The sequence below is a fragment of the Acomys russatus genome, chromosome 2, assembly GCF_903995435.1.
Source record: "Acomys russatus chromosome 2, mAcoRus1.1, whole genome shotgun sequence".
Lineage (NCBI taxonomy): Eukaryota > Metazoa > Chordata > Mammalia > Rodentia > Muridae > Acomys > Acomys russatus.
The window spans coordinates 65,154,857-65,167,683 of record NC_067138.1 but is presented as its reverse complement, the minus strand read 5'-3'; the positions used below and the strand labels follow the sequence as shown (position 1 = coordinate 65,167,683).

The 12,827-nt window shown below is 42.3% G+C and overlaps 1 protein-coding gene across 5 annotated transcripts in view; it reads right to left on the bottom strand.

The window, feature by feature from the left end:
- Znf462 (zinc finger protein 462) overlaps positions 1–12,827 on the bottom strand; it is a 141,383-nt gene that overhangs the window by 79,649 nt on the left and 48,907 nt on the right. For all 5 annotated transcript variants that reach the window (XM_051162140.1, XM_051162120.1, XM_051162145.1 and 2 more), the window contains exon 2: positions 33–282. In XM_051162140.1, coding sequence (XP_051018097.1) covers positions 33–252 — 220 coding nt within the window. In that variant the 5' untranslated portion in view covers positions 253–282. The remainder of the gene's footprint in view (positions 1–32; positions 283–12,827) is intronic.

Below are 12,827 nucleotides of genomic sequence, written 5' to 3'. Positions count from 1 at the left end.
TTATCAGACAAGTGAGTTTAGTGTAGAATTACCTGATAAATCCTCTGCAATCACAAACTCATCCTTTATAGAAGAAAACTCCACCTCTGTCTGATTACTAGCATTCACGGACCCAGAGAGTGGCTCATCATCATTGTCCTCGGCAACATCAGTCGGCTGCAAGAACGCTGTATGGACGTCCTGGATGTGTGCCTTGAGATCTTCGTAAGATGGGGCCCTGAAGTCACAGCCATCGCACTGAAGCACCTCCATGGTCAGGGGCTACCCTCTCACATCAGGAACCTGAGGCAGAAGTCAGAACAAAGCACCATGAAGGGTGTGCTCCCCACAAACCCTGAGTGGCTACAGATTCGCTAATGGAATAAACCTCAACATCAGTACATTTCTCCTGGTCCTCCTTGCCAACTCTAACACTGGCCAAAGAAAGGCGATCGGATATAATAGAGACAAAGTCCTTCACTTCCTAACTTCAAAGGAAAGAAAATGGATAAATGTTTTCTGGTTTGATAGATCTTCAAATGCCATTTGTCAAGGAAATATTAATACTTCAAAAGTTTGTGCATTTGTTGGGTTTGTCCACTACATTCAGAATTCTAGGTAACTTAATATTGATTTTGATTTCTTTTTGTACTTCTTCCTTTTTAAACTCTAGTCTTCTTAGAAGGAAGGAGGACATTAGTCCCCAGCAAAGGGCAGGGAAATCTCATTTTTAAAATCCATTCCCATATTATTGCATTAGTGTTTTAACACCCAATGGTAGAATAGGATTGGCTCTTGGAAATGGCTGCAGCTTTTAGCATTGCTTTTATTATTTTAATATCTTTATTGATACTGGGGTTCGTATCTTTCCTCCTTTCCCCAAAAAGCATAGCTTTTTTTTTTCCTCCATGAAGTAAGTGGTTATTTGCTCTTTTACTACCTACCAATTAAAACCTAACAGCTCTCCAGTCTAATTAGGTCGTAAAATATTTCTCATGAGATTTTTCAAGCAAGCAACTTTAGATGACAATACAGGTTCTGGTTTAAGATTGTACCTGGGCCTGTTGATTTACATTGAGACCAGAGAATCTAATAGTTGTGAAGAGGGCCTTCTGAGTGAGCGAGGGCTTTCCCTTTTTCCACTTATCTCTTTTACAAGCATGAAATGCATGCTTGGATGCAAAACAGTAGGGGAAAAAAAAAAAAATCAACCTATGAGCCCGGTGTAGAATACAGCAAAGCATGGCCCATCTGCCTTGCTCTGTAATTCACCGAGTGACTGAAATCTATGAAAAGCTTCCTGCTATCTCAAAGCAGGGTGTCACCATGAGGAAGAAGTCAAGAGCACACTGGGAAGGTGTGGCCCTCCCTAGCTCCCTATATAACCTGCAAGGAGATACCCAGTTACTATCTGTAAGTTACTCCATGAAGCACCCCACAACCCTACTAGGCCACTGCAATCTAGAACCAAGTGTCTAAGAACTCAAGTTGCTGCCAGCCAGATCTTTGTATGATGCAATTTTCTATGCCCCTCTTATAAAAGATATGTGATTTCTGCTGGAGGAACAAAGTCCAGTCCTAATGTGTCAGTGGAGTATAAGGAGCGGGGTGTAAGAAGGATTTTCTATGAAAAACTGCTCTTGCTGGTAGCCTGCTAAAATAAGTTCTGGCCAAGCCCAGCTCTGGAGAGAGCTTTGTGGAGTGAGACACAGCTATATCTCACCTCCTCTTCTCTCACCCAGCAATTTATCCTGTTTCAATAAACATTGAACTGGGCACCAGAGTCCTTTCAGCTAACTAAGTCTCAATATTCCAGATACACAAGCCTCGATGTCCCAGCACCAGCCCAAATTGTGTGGAAGAGGTTGCTATCAGCTCTGGATCAAATTACAGCAGTCACTGAGCCCCACCCCACTTCTCTTTTCGCACAGTCCATTAGACCTGAAAACAAATTTTTCCATGGTGCAGACGACTCCTGCATTTAGAACACTTCACAGGGAAAAAAAAAAAGCAGATCATCCAATGCGCACGCCCCATCCCCCCAAGCTTAGTCCTTTCATCTCAGCCAAGCAAGCCACAGCTCTGCTGAACGCGTTGCTCACACTTTCAGGAGATAGGAGCTTCTGCGTCACTGGAGCTCTAAGCCTCACTAAGCTGCCCTAGTCCTCTGAGCTGGAGGAGCAGCCATTTTAGCTCAGAGCCTCTCCTCCGTGCACAACATGGCTTCTCTTGGATTCTGCTAGGCTGACAATCACAAGCGAATGCTACAAGGGCAGGCTGGGCTCCTCCTAAGCTCTTCTCTTCCCAACAAAGAATTAACTGTTTTCAGTTCTTCCCCGAAAAGCAGCACCTTTCTCCTCCTCAAATGTCATTCACCAAGATCTCCAAAGGTTCTTTTATTCCATGATTGATAGGCTGGTTCGCTAGTCCCAGCAGAGCACTGGTTAGACCAGGACGTCCCTGGACCAGATTCTGTTCTGCAGCAGGATTTGGGGGTGTCCTGGAGAGGGGACCTCCAGAACGCCTTGGCTTCTTGGGAGTTGTCCTTCCACACACAGAAGACATACCATCCGAGGCTGCAAGCCAGATTCCAAAGTCTAATGACCTTTGTTAATCACCAGCCAGTCTGTCTGCATCAGCAGACCCTGCCAAAAGACACACCCTTCGACACAAAGGCTGTAGCTATTCCTTTTAAAAGAGGTTCTGTGAAAGCTCCATTGTGTAGCTCAGAGGAAAACAAAATCCCTTCCCTTCAAAACTTCAACCCTTTAGAAATAATGCAACAAAAGGCTTTCTGCTGTGTCTCTCTTGGAGACTTTGAGCCTGGTTTGCACACAACATTCACAAAAAAAAAAAAAAAAAAAAGGTCCATGCTTGCACAAGGAGAGAAGGGCATTAAGGCAGTCCACCTAGAGATGATGTTTTCTCCAGACACTTCTGTAATACCTTGGTGTCTTCTGAAGCTGTTATCTATCAAGGATGCAAACACTAACAGTCTCCTTGTTCTGCTACAAAGGAGATTAAAGGGTTATGAGATCAGAAGGGGGGAAAAAAGAGCCACTGATTTGGAAAAAGAAGAGATGATGAAAGTGATTTTCTAATGGGTTCTAGCTTTAATGTTGTTGCAATCTTGACCTCAAAAATAGCCCAGAGCCTTCGAAGAGGTTAATCTCCAGGCAGCTGATACAACTGCCAGCAGGTACAGCTGAGTGGCTTGCAGTTTGATGTCTGCACCAACACTGAAATGTGAAGGTAGCCTACTTTGAAAGCCATTTTGTCTTTGTGTACATGGCTCTCCTGAAGATGCTGACAGAAGAAGAAAACAGAAAATGCTGGCATGGCACAAACAAGCTGAGAAACTTGATATATTTATGAGACTGTCGAAGTACACACAGGCAAAGAGCAGGAGCAGGAGGGGGTAAAGGAGGAGGAGGAGAAGGAGGAGGAGGAGAAGAAGGAGGAGGAGGAGAAAAGAATTGCCACTAAGCAAACTGGATGTGGCCATGACCTGTTCATCCATCAATCAGAAAGGAGGAGGGTGGAATCCTTAAGAAGCCAACAACATGAGAAGAAGATGAGGTATGAAAGCCTGTACCTTCGACTACTTCATTGACTCAGAAGAGCCACAGCTGTAGGAGGCTAGGGCAGAGAGTGTCTGCTGTATAATTTAAAGTGGGAAGCCTCGCTCTCATATTTACCTCATTTAATAATGCCCATGATTATGAGATTAACAAGCTTTTCCTCACTTAACAAACTAGCACAATCAAGAGGAGGGATGAAAGTTTCTGAATTAGGTGCAAAGAAATGTTCTCTTTAAAGGCCAGGAGAGCAATATATAAGCCAAACAGACATCCTCATGTTCTACGACCTGCCCCGCCCAGGGCCATAGCCTCAGGCCCCTCAAGGCCTAATGTGCTTCTTCTTTCAGATAGCTCCACTTCTAATGCTATGACCTTAAGTGAACAGGAAACCCTTAAACTATCCTAAACTCTCCCTCAAACTCTGTTTAATGAATGGCTTCTTCACGGAGAACTTAGAGTCTATGAGTCCAAAGTGTGGTGTTTGGATGAGGAAAAGGGGGCAGCATGGACACAGCCTGTCCTTTTTCAACCACAACACCAGTTTACATTGATTCTGTTGGCCACACACTGGTACAAGGAACTTCAGGGTCCAGTGGGCCTCGAGCTTCCTTCCGGGGAGGAGAAAGTTGTCAAAACACATCTTCACTGTGTATCCTTGCAAGCTCACGTGTCCCTGGAAAGGGGGAAGTGTCCTTGCTGCTCTGCAGCCTTCTCACAAGGCTGCCACTTTCAACCCTTGTCCAGGTCAGCTTGGCAAACACTACTCTTCTAGCTTGCTAGCCAAGAGCCTAAGGTGGTCCTGAGTCAAAGTCCAACTGTCTTTAGGAAGTGAGCAAACAAACACACCCAGGCCCTGCCTGTCTAATCTGTCCTCTGGCCACAGGGCTGCAGATCAGAAAAGAAGCTGTGATGCCCCACAGCCATGTGATTAAGTTGCAACTAATTATAACCTTCAAAGCCTTTGAGAACCAGATCCAGATATACCAGAAGGTGCTTTTCTTCTGTCCACTCCAGAAACCTACTTTCATTTCTAAGACACTAACCTCCCCAGATCTCCTCAGTCACAATTCTAATGAAGGGCTTGAGTTAACACATGCTACTTGGCCTTCTTGCTTTTCTAACTTTCCTTTTAGTAGAAATACGAATTATCCAACGGGAAGATGGATAACAGAATGAACGTATAAACATTACAAAAGTCTGACCAGAAAAAAACACAAAATCAGCAATCTAACCACCATCCTGAAAAATTGTATTTACAGGTCAGAGGCTATTCATACAATGAGGTCAACAGGTTACGAGATGAATTAGGCTGTTATTTCTAGTAACAAGCCCAGAACCTAAGAATAAGATGCAGAAGTCAAATACTGATAAACTTGTAAATTCTGTGTTGTTATTCTTGGCAAAGAGGGGTGCTTTGTATCTTTATTAATCATTCACTCTTGTCATGGCCAAAGTGAAAGTTACTCTTATTTTAAAACCATTTAAGGACTCTTTCTCAACAGTACTTAATTGGGAATTTGAAGTGGTATATCAGAAACAGCAGTGAAAGGATGCAACTACAAATATAAACGTAGACTATTTATATAAGCATGCAATATATATGAGTATGCATATGTGAACTAGAAACTTTTGTTGGTTTAACTTGATCTCTGACAGAGATCTATATCTCCAAGTTCAGCAAGACCTAGGACAGTCTTGCTGTCTCAGTCTGTACAACTGGTGTATGTACCGTTCCTGCGTTAGTTAAGAAAATAACAACAAAGGATTCCAACTCCTGGCTACTTTCATTGATCCCACAGCATTTGGTAGTAGCATAGATCGTGGCTCAGCATGTGGTGTCTTCAAATGTCCTATCAAATGTTTATACAGTTTGCTACATGATCTAAGCAGGTCTGAGTGCTCTTGGCAATTCACCACATTAACGAAAGGTTTAACTTATCAGGAAGGATAAATAATTAAGGAATTCAGAAGGGAGACACAGCTGTTTCTTCAAAAGCAATTTTTCCGAGGAGAAAGGATTAATTTGCACTCTCATATGTAACCCCTGATATGAAACTGAATTTAAAAAGTACCAGGAAATGCCACGAGTCCAAATCCTGCCAATGCATGCAGCCTCTGGGGTACATGACCAGTCTTGTCCATCCGCAGGACTTTGTACACAAGCACAAAAGTCTAAAGCCAGCACTCTGTGGCCTAAGGACCTGGTCACCTTCTAGACAAGCATGGAGCCTCCACATTATCTCTTGTTTTAGGATTGCTCTGCTGAACAAGTTTTCAATTGTTTTAGAGCATGCCAGAGTATTTCCCAGCAAATGCCTATGGAGGTCATCATTAAAATGAGACGAGCATCACAAGATGTAATTAAAGGGGCTAAAACTGTTGGCTATGCATGCAAGAATTGATTCTGGGTAAGTAACCTGCTATGAAAGCAGGTAGTGAATGTCTCCTACAGAAAGGTACCATAGACCACCCGATGGAGGATTCGTGATTCCTTTGTAATGATATAAGGCTAATTGAGGCCAACTAGCCAATAGGCCGTCTGCCAACACTCCTGTCCTTAGAAAAGGAAGCCTGTGATCTGAACAAGAAGATAAAAAGAGAGAAAGGACAAGAAAAGAAAGAGAGGAAGCTGGGTGGTATCTCAGGAGCTTTAGACTTCATTGTCTATGGAGGCAAGCCTCTAGTTCACCAGATAACTCTTAATTCTGAGACATGTCCAGACCGTTTTCTTGAGATGTGGCTTAGAATCAAAATGGAGACGCCACTCCCACACTAAAATTCTCAATATGCAACCAGGGGGAAAAAAGGCAGAGCTTGAATCATCCTATTCTTTCAAATAATAGGACAACGTTCTTGGCGTCAAATAAATACAATTAGGAGTGATACGGCCAGAAGAAGGATGCCCTGAAACTCCATGGACCCACAGGAAAGTCCTTTGAAATTGTTGAAGCCGTTCTTACCCTTGCATTTCAAACAAGAGAGAACTGATTTCTCTCTTCCAGAGCCAAATCTTACCCAAATGGCAGAGACAGGAAATCGCCGTGTTCCTTTATAGACTCTTCAGAATGCTGGCTGGGTTTCTACAGGCACTTTCCACACTACAAGGACTCTCATTATAAAAATTGTAAAATTAAAGGGAAGTTGCAGATATGCTGCTGGGTCTTCATTACAGACTTGATTAAGATGCAGCGTAAGCAGAACCTACAGTGAAAGGCATCTTCCAAGTCGGGAAAGACCAAAAATTTGCATTGCCTCTTGCCTCATGGGCGTATCAGCCCAATTGGACACAGATTTTCGCCAACATCCCAAACTACTCCTGGCTCCTAAGACCCAGTGAGTGACACACAATGACATAAACTCTCCATTCAAATTCCAATGAACAAATCTGAAACCGCCCCAATGTGTATCTATTATTATTCAAAGGCAACAACGCTGAATGGCTGCTGAACTGTGGAGTATTTAAGAAAGTTTTGTCTGAAGAACTTTTATTTGGGGAAGGCCCATGCTCTCAATCTAATCTCTTAGGAGATTCCACTCACTCTTAGGAGTGTCCACTCACTGTTTGCTCAAAAAATTTGGACAAGTACATGTGTGACACAAGTGGAACAAAGGGCCATGATAAAGACCACATTTTTTTTTTCCTGTATGTGGAAAGTAAAGTTTATCTCAAATAGACAGAGCCTGAGAGGAGTATTGAGGATGAGGGGTGGAAAGAAGATGATTAATGGGTTGAATAGAGTGGCATAGATAAAACTTTGTAGCCGGGCGTGGTGGTACACGCCTTTAATCCCAGCACTTGGGAGGCAGAGGCACGTGGATCGCTGTGAGTTCGAGGCCAGCCTAGTCTACAAAGAGAGTCCAGGACAGCCAACGCTACACAGAGAAACCCTGTCTCGAAAAACAAAAACAAACAAACAAAAAAACTTTGTGTGTGTGCACACGTGTGTTAAAGATCAAATATAAGCTCTCATACATGCTAATCCTACTGTTTGAGCAACTTCAGTAGCCCTGAACGATATATATTGTGTTATGTGTTATATAATAAATAAAAAATAAGTATATTTGTATATATATTATATATTTGTGTGTGTGTAAATACAAGTTTTGGTGGCTGGAGAGATGGCTCAGTAGATAAGAGCACTGGCTGTTCTTCAGAGGACACAGGTTCAATTCCCAGCATCTACATGGCAGCTCACATCTGTCTGTAACTCCAGTTCCAAAGCTTCTGACACTCTCACATGACATATATTGAGGCAAAACACCATTAGAGGACAAAAAAAAAAAAAAAAATTACACACACACACACACACACACACACACATATAGTTACTCTCTTCATCTGAGAACTGTCCTGATTCTACTTGAAAGTGTTAGGCCATGACACACTGACTCTTTCCATCTGCTGTCTTTTACAGAACTACACGAAGCATGGCAAACCATGGCTGCTCAGACACGCAGGAAAGAAAAGGCTAAGTACCACACCTTCTGGAAAGGCAAACAGGTCTACATGGCCCACAAACAAGGTTCAGCTCTTGTTCAAGGCATTATAAGATGGTTTATATACTGATCTTCTCTTGGTTTCTCAGAGCCCTTCGGTAGACTGCATTTCTTCCTTATCAAATTAACAGGCTTCCCCCAAAAACCATAGTATGTATTTACATGAGATTGTGAGTACCTAAAATGTGAGGGCTTTGAGAATCTTTTATTTATTTATTTATTTATTTTTGGAGAAAGAGTCTCAGGTTGTTCTTAAACTCACTACACTACCTAAATGAGGATGGACTTGAAGTTTTGACCCTCCTGCCTCCACCTCCCTAGTGCTACAATTATACTTGTGGACCACTATTCTTTTGGCTTCCAAAACCTAGGATTTTGTGCCTGGCAAACAGGCATTCTACCAACGAGCTGTTCCCTCAGCCACTGAGAGGTTGTTTTCAAACATCTAAGGAATGCTTATTCCGTTACAATTCTCACTATAGTTTCACTATCAGTCTGCTCTGAGAAACTTCTGTCCCCCAAGAACTACACAGAAAGCTTAGACATTTGCCTGTCAACACATCTGCATGGACTTCAACACTAAGGTGCTCAGACACTTGGTCACACCCCACATGCCAAAAATCGTTAAAGATAAAACCCACTTCTGTCCAAAGAACTTAGGTAATTCTGACTTATTCAGTGTATATATATATAGATATAGATATATATATATATATATATATATATATATATATATATATAGATAGATAGATAGATATATATATATAGATAGATATATATAGATATAGATATAGATATAGATATATAGATAGATAGATAGATAGATAGATAGATAGATAGAGAGAGAGAGAGAGAGATGCCTGCAGAATAGCCTATCTAGCCAATTAAACAATTGTTCTCAGGACATTAAACCCAGCACGTGGCAGTAGTGTGGTGTCCCTGCCTGCCATCTTTACCGTGAACAAGTCTTTTGAGGCCCTTACTTTGATCATTTTGCTAAAAGAAGAGATTAGATCATGACATTCAACCTTTTTGCACAAGAGACCTGTTTTACACGATTTCTTTATCATATTGGAAAAGCCACTTTGCTGATGACTTTTTGTCATTTCCCTGTGGCTGCTTTCCTTTCGTGCAGATCTATGCTCAAAGCCTCTGCCTTCCAAGGGTCTTTTCCTGACAACCCCATCTAATGTTAGCCATGACCATCCACCATGATGCTCTCTTGCTACAACTGTACACGTTCAGCTTCTCTCATGTTTCATTATTCCCTTCTTTTCTGCCCCACTAGAACACACACCTGGAACAGAGTCTTTCAAGTGGCTTTCTTCCTTAACAAACAAACCAACTGAGAACAGGTCTATGCTTGTTTTGCGCATCTGTCTAGTTCACATCGTTATCTTCAGTCCTGGGGGGACAGTGACTGAGTACAGATACACAGAAAAGATAAGCTGAACTGAAATGATGGAATGAGTAAATGAGTGAATCAGAACTTCCAAATGACAGGAGTCTAACACACAACAAGATGACTGACTGGCCGTTAGATTCTGCAAACCCACGTCACAAAGCAGTGACACCAACTAGAGGAATTCTGCTCTTATCATCTCCAACTTAAGGATCTAACAATGTCTGCATATAGTTTTAATAACACAACCCATGGGGGTGCTGCTGGCATCCAGCAGGCAGAACTCAGGATGCTGCTAATGCCACTAGATGTGAAAATAATAGGACCCAGAAGAAAGAATTATCTGATCTGTAGTGTCTGTATTGAGAGTGGAAACCATGTCCTTGTTGAGAGTGGAAACCATTTCCCAGGTTATTTTTAGTCTTCCCCTTTCAAGACCTTCCTGGAGTCATGGCTAGTTCATCTGGGTAACTAACAACTTCTCTCCCAGTTTCAAGATGTAAGACACTGAGGTTCCAATTGATCCTAGCAGCCCTTTTTCTGATTTTGGTGACTTCTCCAAAAATCTTCCAAGAAAAATCCAAGATAGAGGCCCATGACTATTCTACCTTTCCCTGGTGCTAAGATCCTTGCCCTGTTGATGATCTGAATTTGGTAATGGGCCAATAATATTAGAAATGAGCAAGTATATGGTCTCCAACCAAAATTTCTATGAAAAACTCCATACAGATCTTCTGCTTGGCATGTAAATTTAGCTTCTTTCAAGGTGATAGGACACCATCAAAAATCACCCTTCAAATAACAAAAAATTTTTTCCTTTTTTGTTCTTATATCTCTGGGTCCTGGCCAGGTCTGGCTCTAATGAGTGTGAATGAATGACCATATGCATGCCTACTTTCCAAGAGAAAAATTAACAGTACTACAAACTCAAAGTAAGGTAACTAAAACTAGATGATGGATGACACGTAGACGATAGGTAAAAACACTCCAACCAAGAAAGCTAATGAAGTCACATTAGACAGACTAGGAATTCTGGAGCCTCTTATTAGAGACGTGTCTCTAGTAGCCTTGTGCCACCCTTAAGCTCAGACACCCATATCTACTTTGGAGACCACGCAATCACTTTCCATCTACAAACTACTCTTATGTTCATCTACAAAGCGTTCTCTGGAATTCAGATGAACATCTCACCCCCTTGCATTTGGAAACCATGTTTTTAGGGAGGGAAACATAGCACATTCATGTAGGAGCAGTTTCTCCTCCTGGACTAAAGCAATGTATGATCTGAACCTCCCTGAAGAATCTACTTTATCACATTTACTAGACAAGAAATATTAAGACGAGGTAGCCCAGCCTGCTCCTACTTCTTTATCTTTTAGAAAATAAACTGAAGTCCTAAGAAAAGTAACATGTCCCAGGCTTCTTTGAAAGGGGGCTTGGGTGTAAGGGACTTTTGTAATCCATAACTTGAGGAAGAAAATCAGTAGTAAGGACATGCATAGTATTCCGTTTATTAACAGCTATTCCCACTTTAAATGTTTATGCATTTCCAGGTCTTCTCAGTAGGAAGATGTGTTTCTCCCCTGGGAGGCAGATTTCATTGTCACTCCAGTGTTCCCTCTGCTTGGAATTCAAACTCAAGAGAAGAGGAAAGGTGCAAAAGGTGGTGAGTATTCCAGGAGCATCTTAGGCATGCCGGCGGTGTGTTCAGACTTTTGCAAAGTGCATTCGAGAGTCTGAAAGTTGCTGACAAAGGTATGAGTAGAGGAGTGAGAGCTGTAACACTGAATTATCCTCCCTCAGACTCCAAGTTCATGGAAGCAGAGCAAGGTTACGGGGAGTTTTCCAGCTGCCAAGTCCACCCTGTGAGAAACATCGTTTCATTTCTTATGGAAAATGTGCTCTGTTAACTGAAGTCACTGAAGAGCTTGGCTGAAAGAGCCTTAGGGACATCTGGAAATATCAGGGTCAGTTCCATGGAAGGCAGAAAGCACAAGAGCAGTCAGAACACCTGGCAAGGAAGCCAGCTTCCCAGTGGTCTACCCACTGAGCGATTCAGACCATAGCATAGTTGATAACACTGCCAAACAAAGCACACATTTTCTCCTCAAACTCACTACACCATCAATTCTTCTTCTTCTTCTTCTTCTTCTTCTTCTTCTTCTTCTTCTTCTTCTTCTTCTTCTTCTTCTTCTTCTTCGAGGCAAGGTTTCTCTGTGTAGACCTGGCTGTATTGGAACTCAGTCTGTACACCAGGCTAGCCTCAAACTCAAATCAGCCTGCCTTTGTCTCGTGAATGCTAGGATTAAAGGCATGCACCACTTCCAATCAGTAGAATTATTTTTCTATATTGACTAACATATTAACTTATCTTTATCCTTCTTTCTAGTTTAAATTTTGGTGTTCTTGTTTTTATTGTGGCAGGGTCTTGGTATGCACTCTACAGCCCACACTGAGCTTGAACTCATAGCAGTCATTCTGCCACCTTTGCAGGTGCTGGAATTACAGATGTGTCACCAACCCCAGTTTACCTTTATCCTTTATTCTTTGACTTATCTATCTTAATTACTAGGGGATAATATTTTCCAGATTTCCTAAAATGTTAAATACCTTCCAGAAATCTGAGACGTCTACATATAATATTTTTTACCTACTTTTTGAGATTTGAAGTAATTAATTCCCATCCCTTAAAATGGTGGTTCTCAAAAGCTGGTCTGGGGAACAGCTGCAGGAACTGAACTAATTGGAATGCAAATTCTCAGGTAGCACCCTAGGCTTGGACCAGAAACCCTGTAGGTGAGCATTGTCTTGTGCATTCTCAGATTCTATAAAGCCCAGTTGTAGGATTGCTGTCCACTTTCCTCTGCAGTTGAGGTGGAGGCCTAGACCTCAGAGCAACCCCATTCTCTGCTGCACAGCAATCCTAATTTCAATGCATTTATAATACTCCAAGGCCCCCCGGGGCATAACATGGCCAAGCCACTAAGGTGCAGAGATTTCCGGGGTGACCTGCAGGAATTCCTGGGGCCAGGGAAAATCCCCACATCCAGACCATTCAGGTTCTCCAGCACAACAAATTTAGCAAGACAATATAGCAACGGCTAGGTCTATGGAAATGAGAAGTGGGTGTTAACATTCTCTACAGGGAAGCGTGATTACACCAGACCCTCCTCAGAGACTTTACCTGCCACTTCCCTCTGACCTCCAACTTCGCAGGGTTTTAAGGGGTGCTTAGAAGGAGGAAAGAGGTTGTCCTAGGGATTCCAGAGATTAAGGAGACTTTTATTCACTCAAGTTCCTGTAACTGTCCCTCAATAAACACATTGGTTCCCCCAGCTGGACTTGTTTTGCTTTGTCAATGTCTTTCC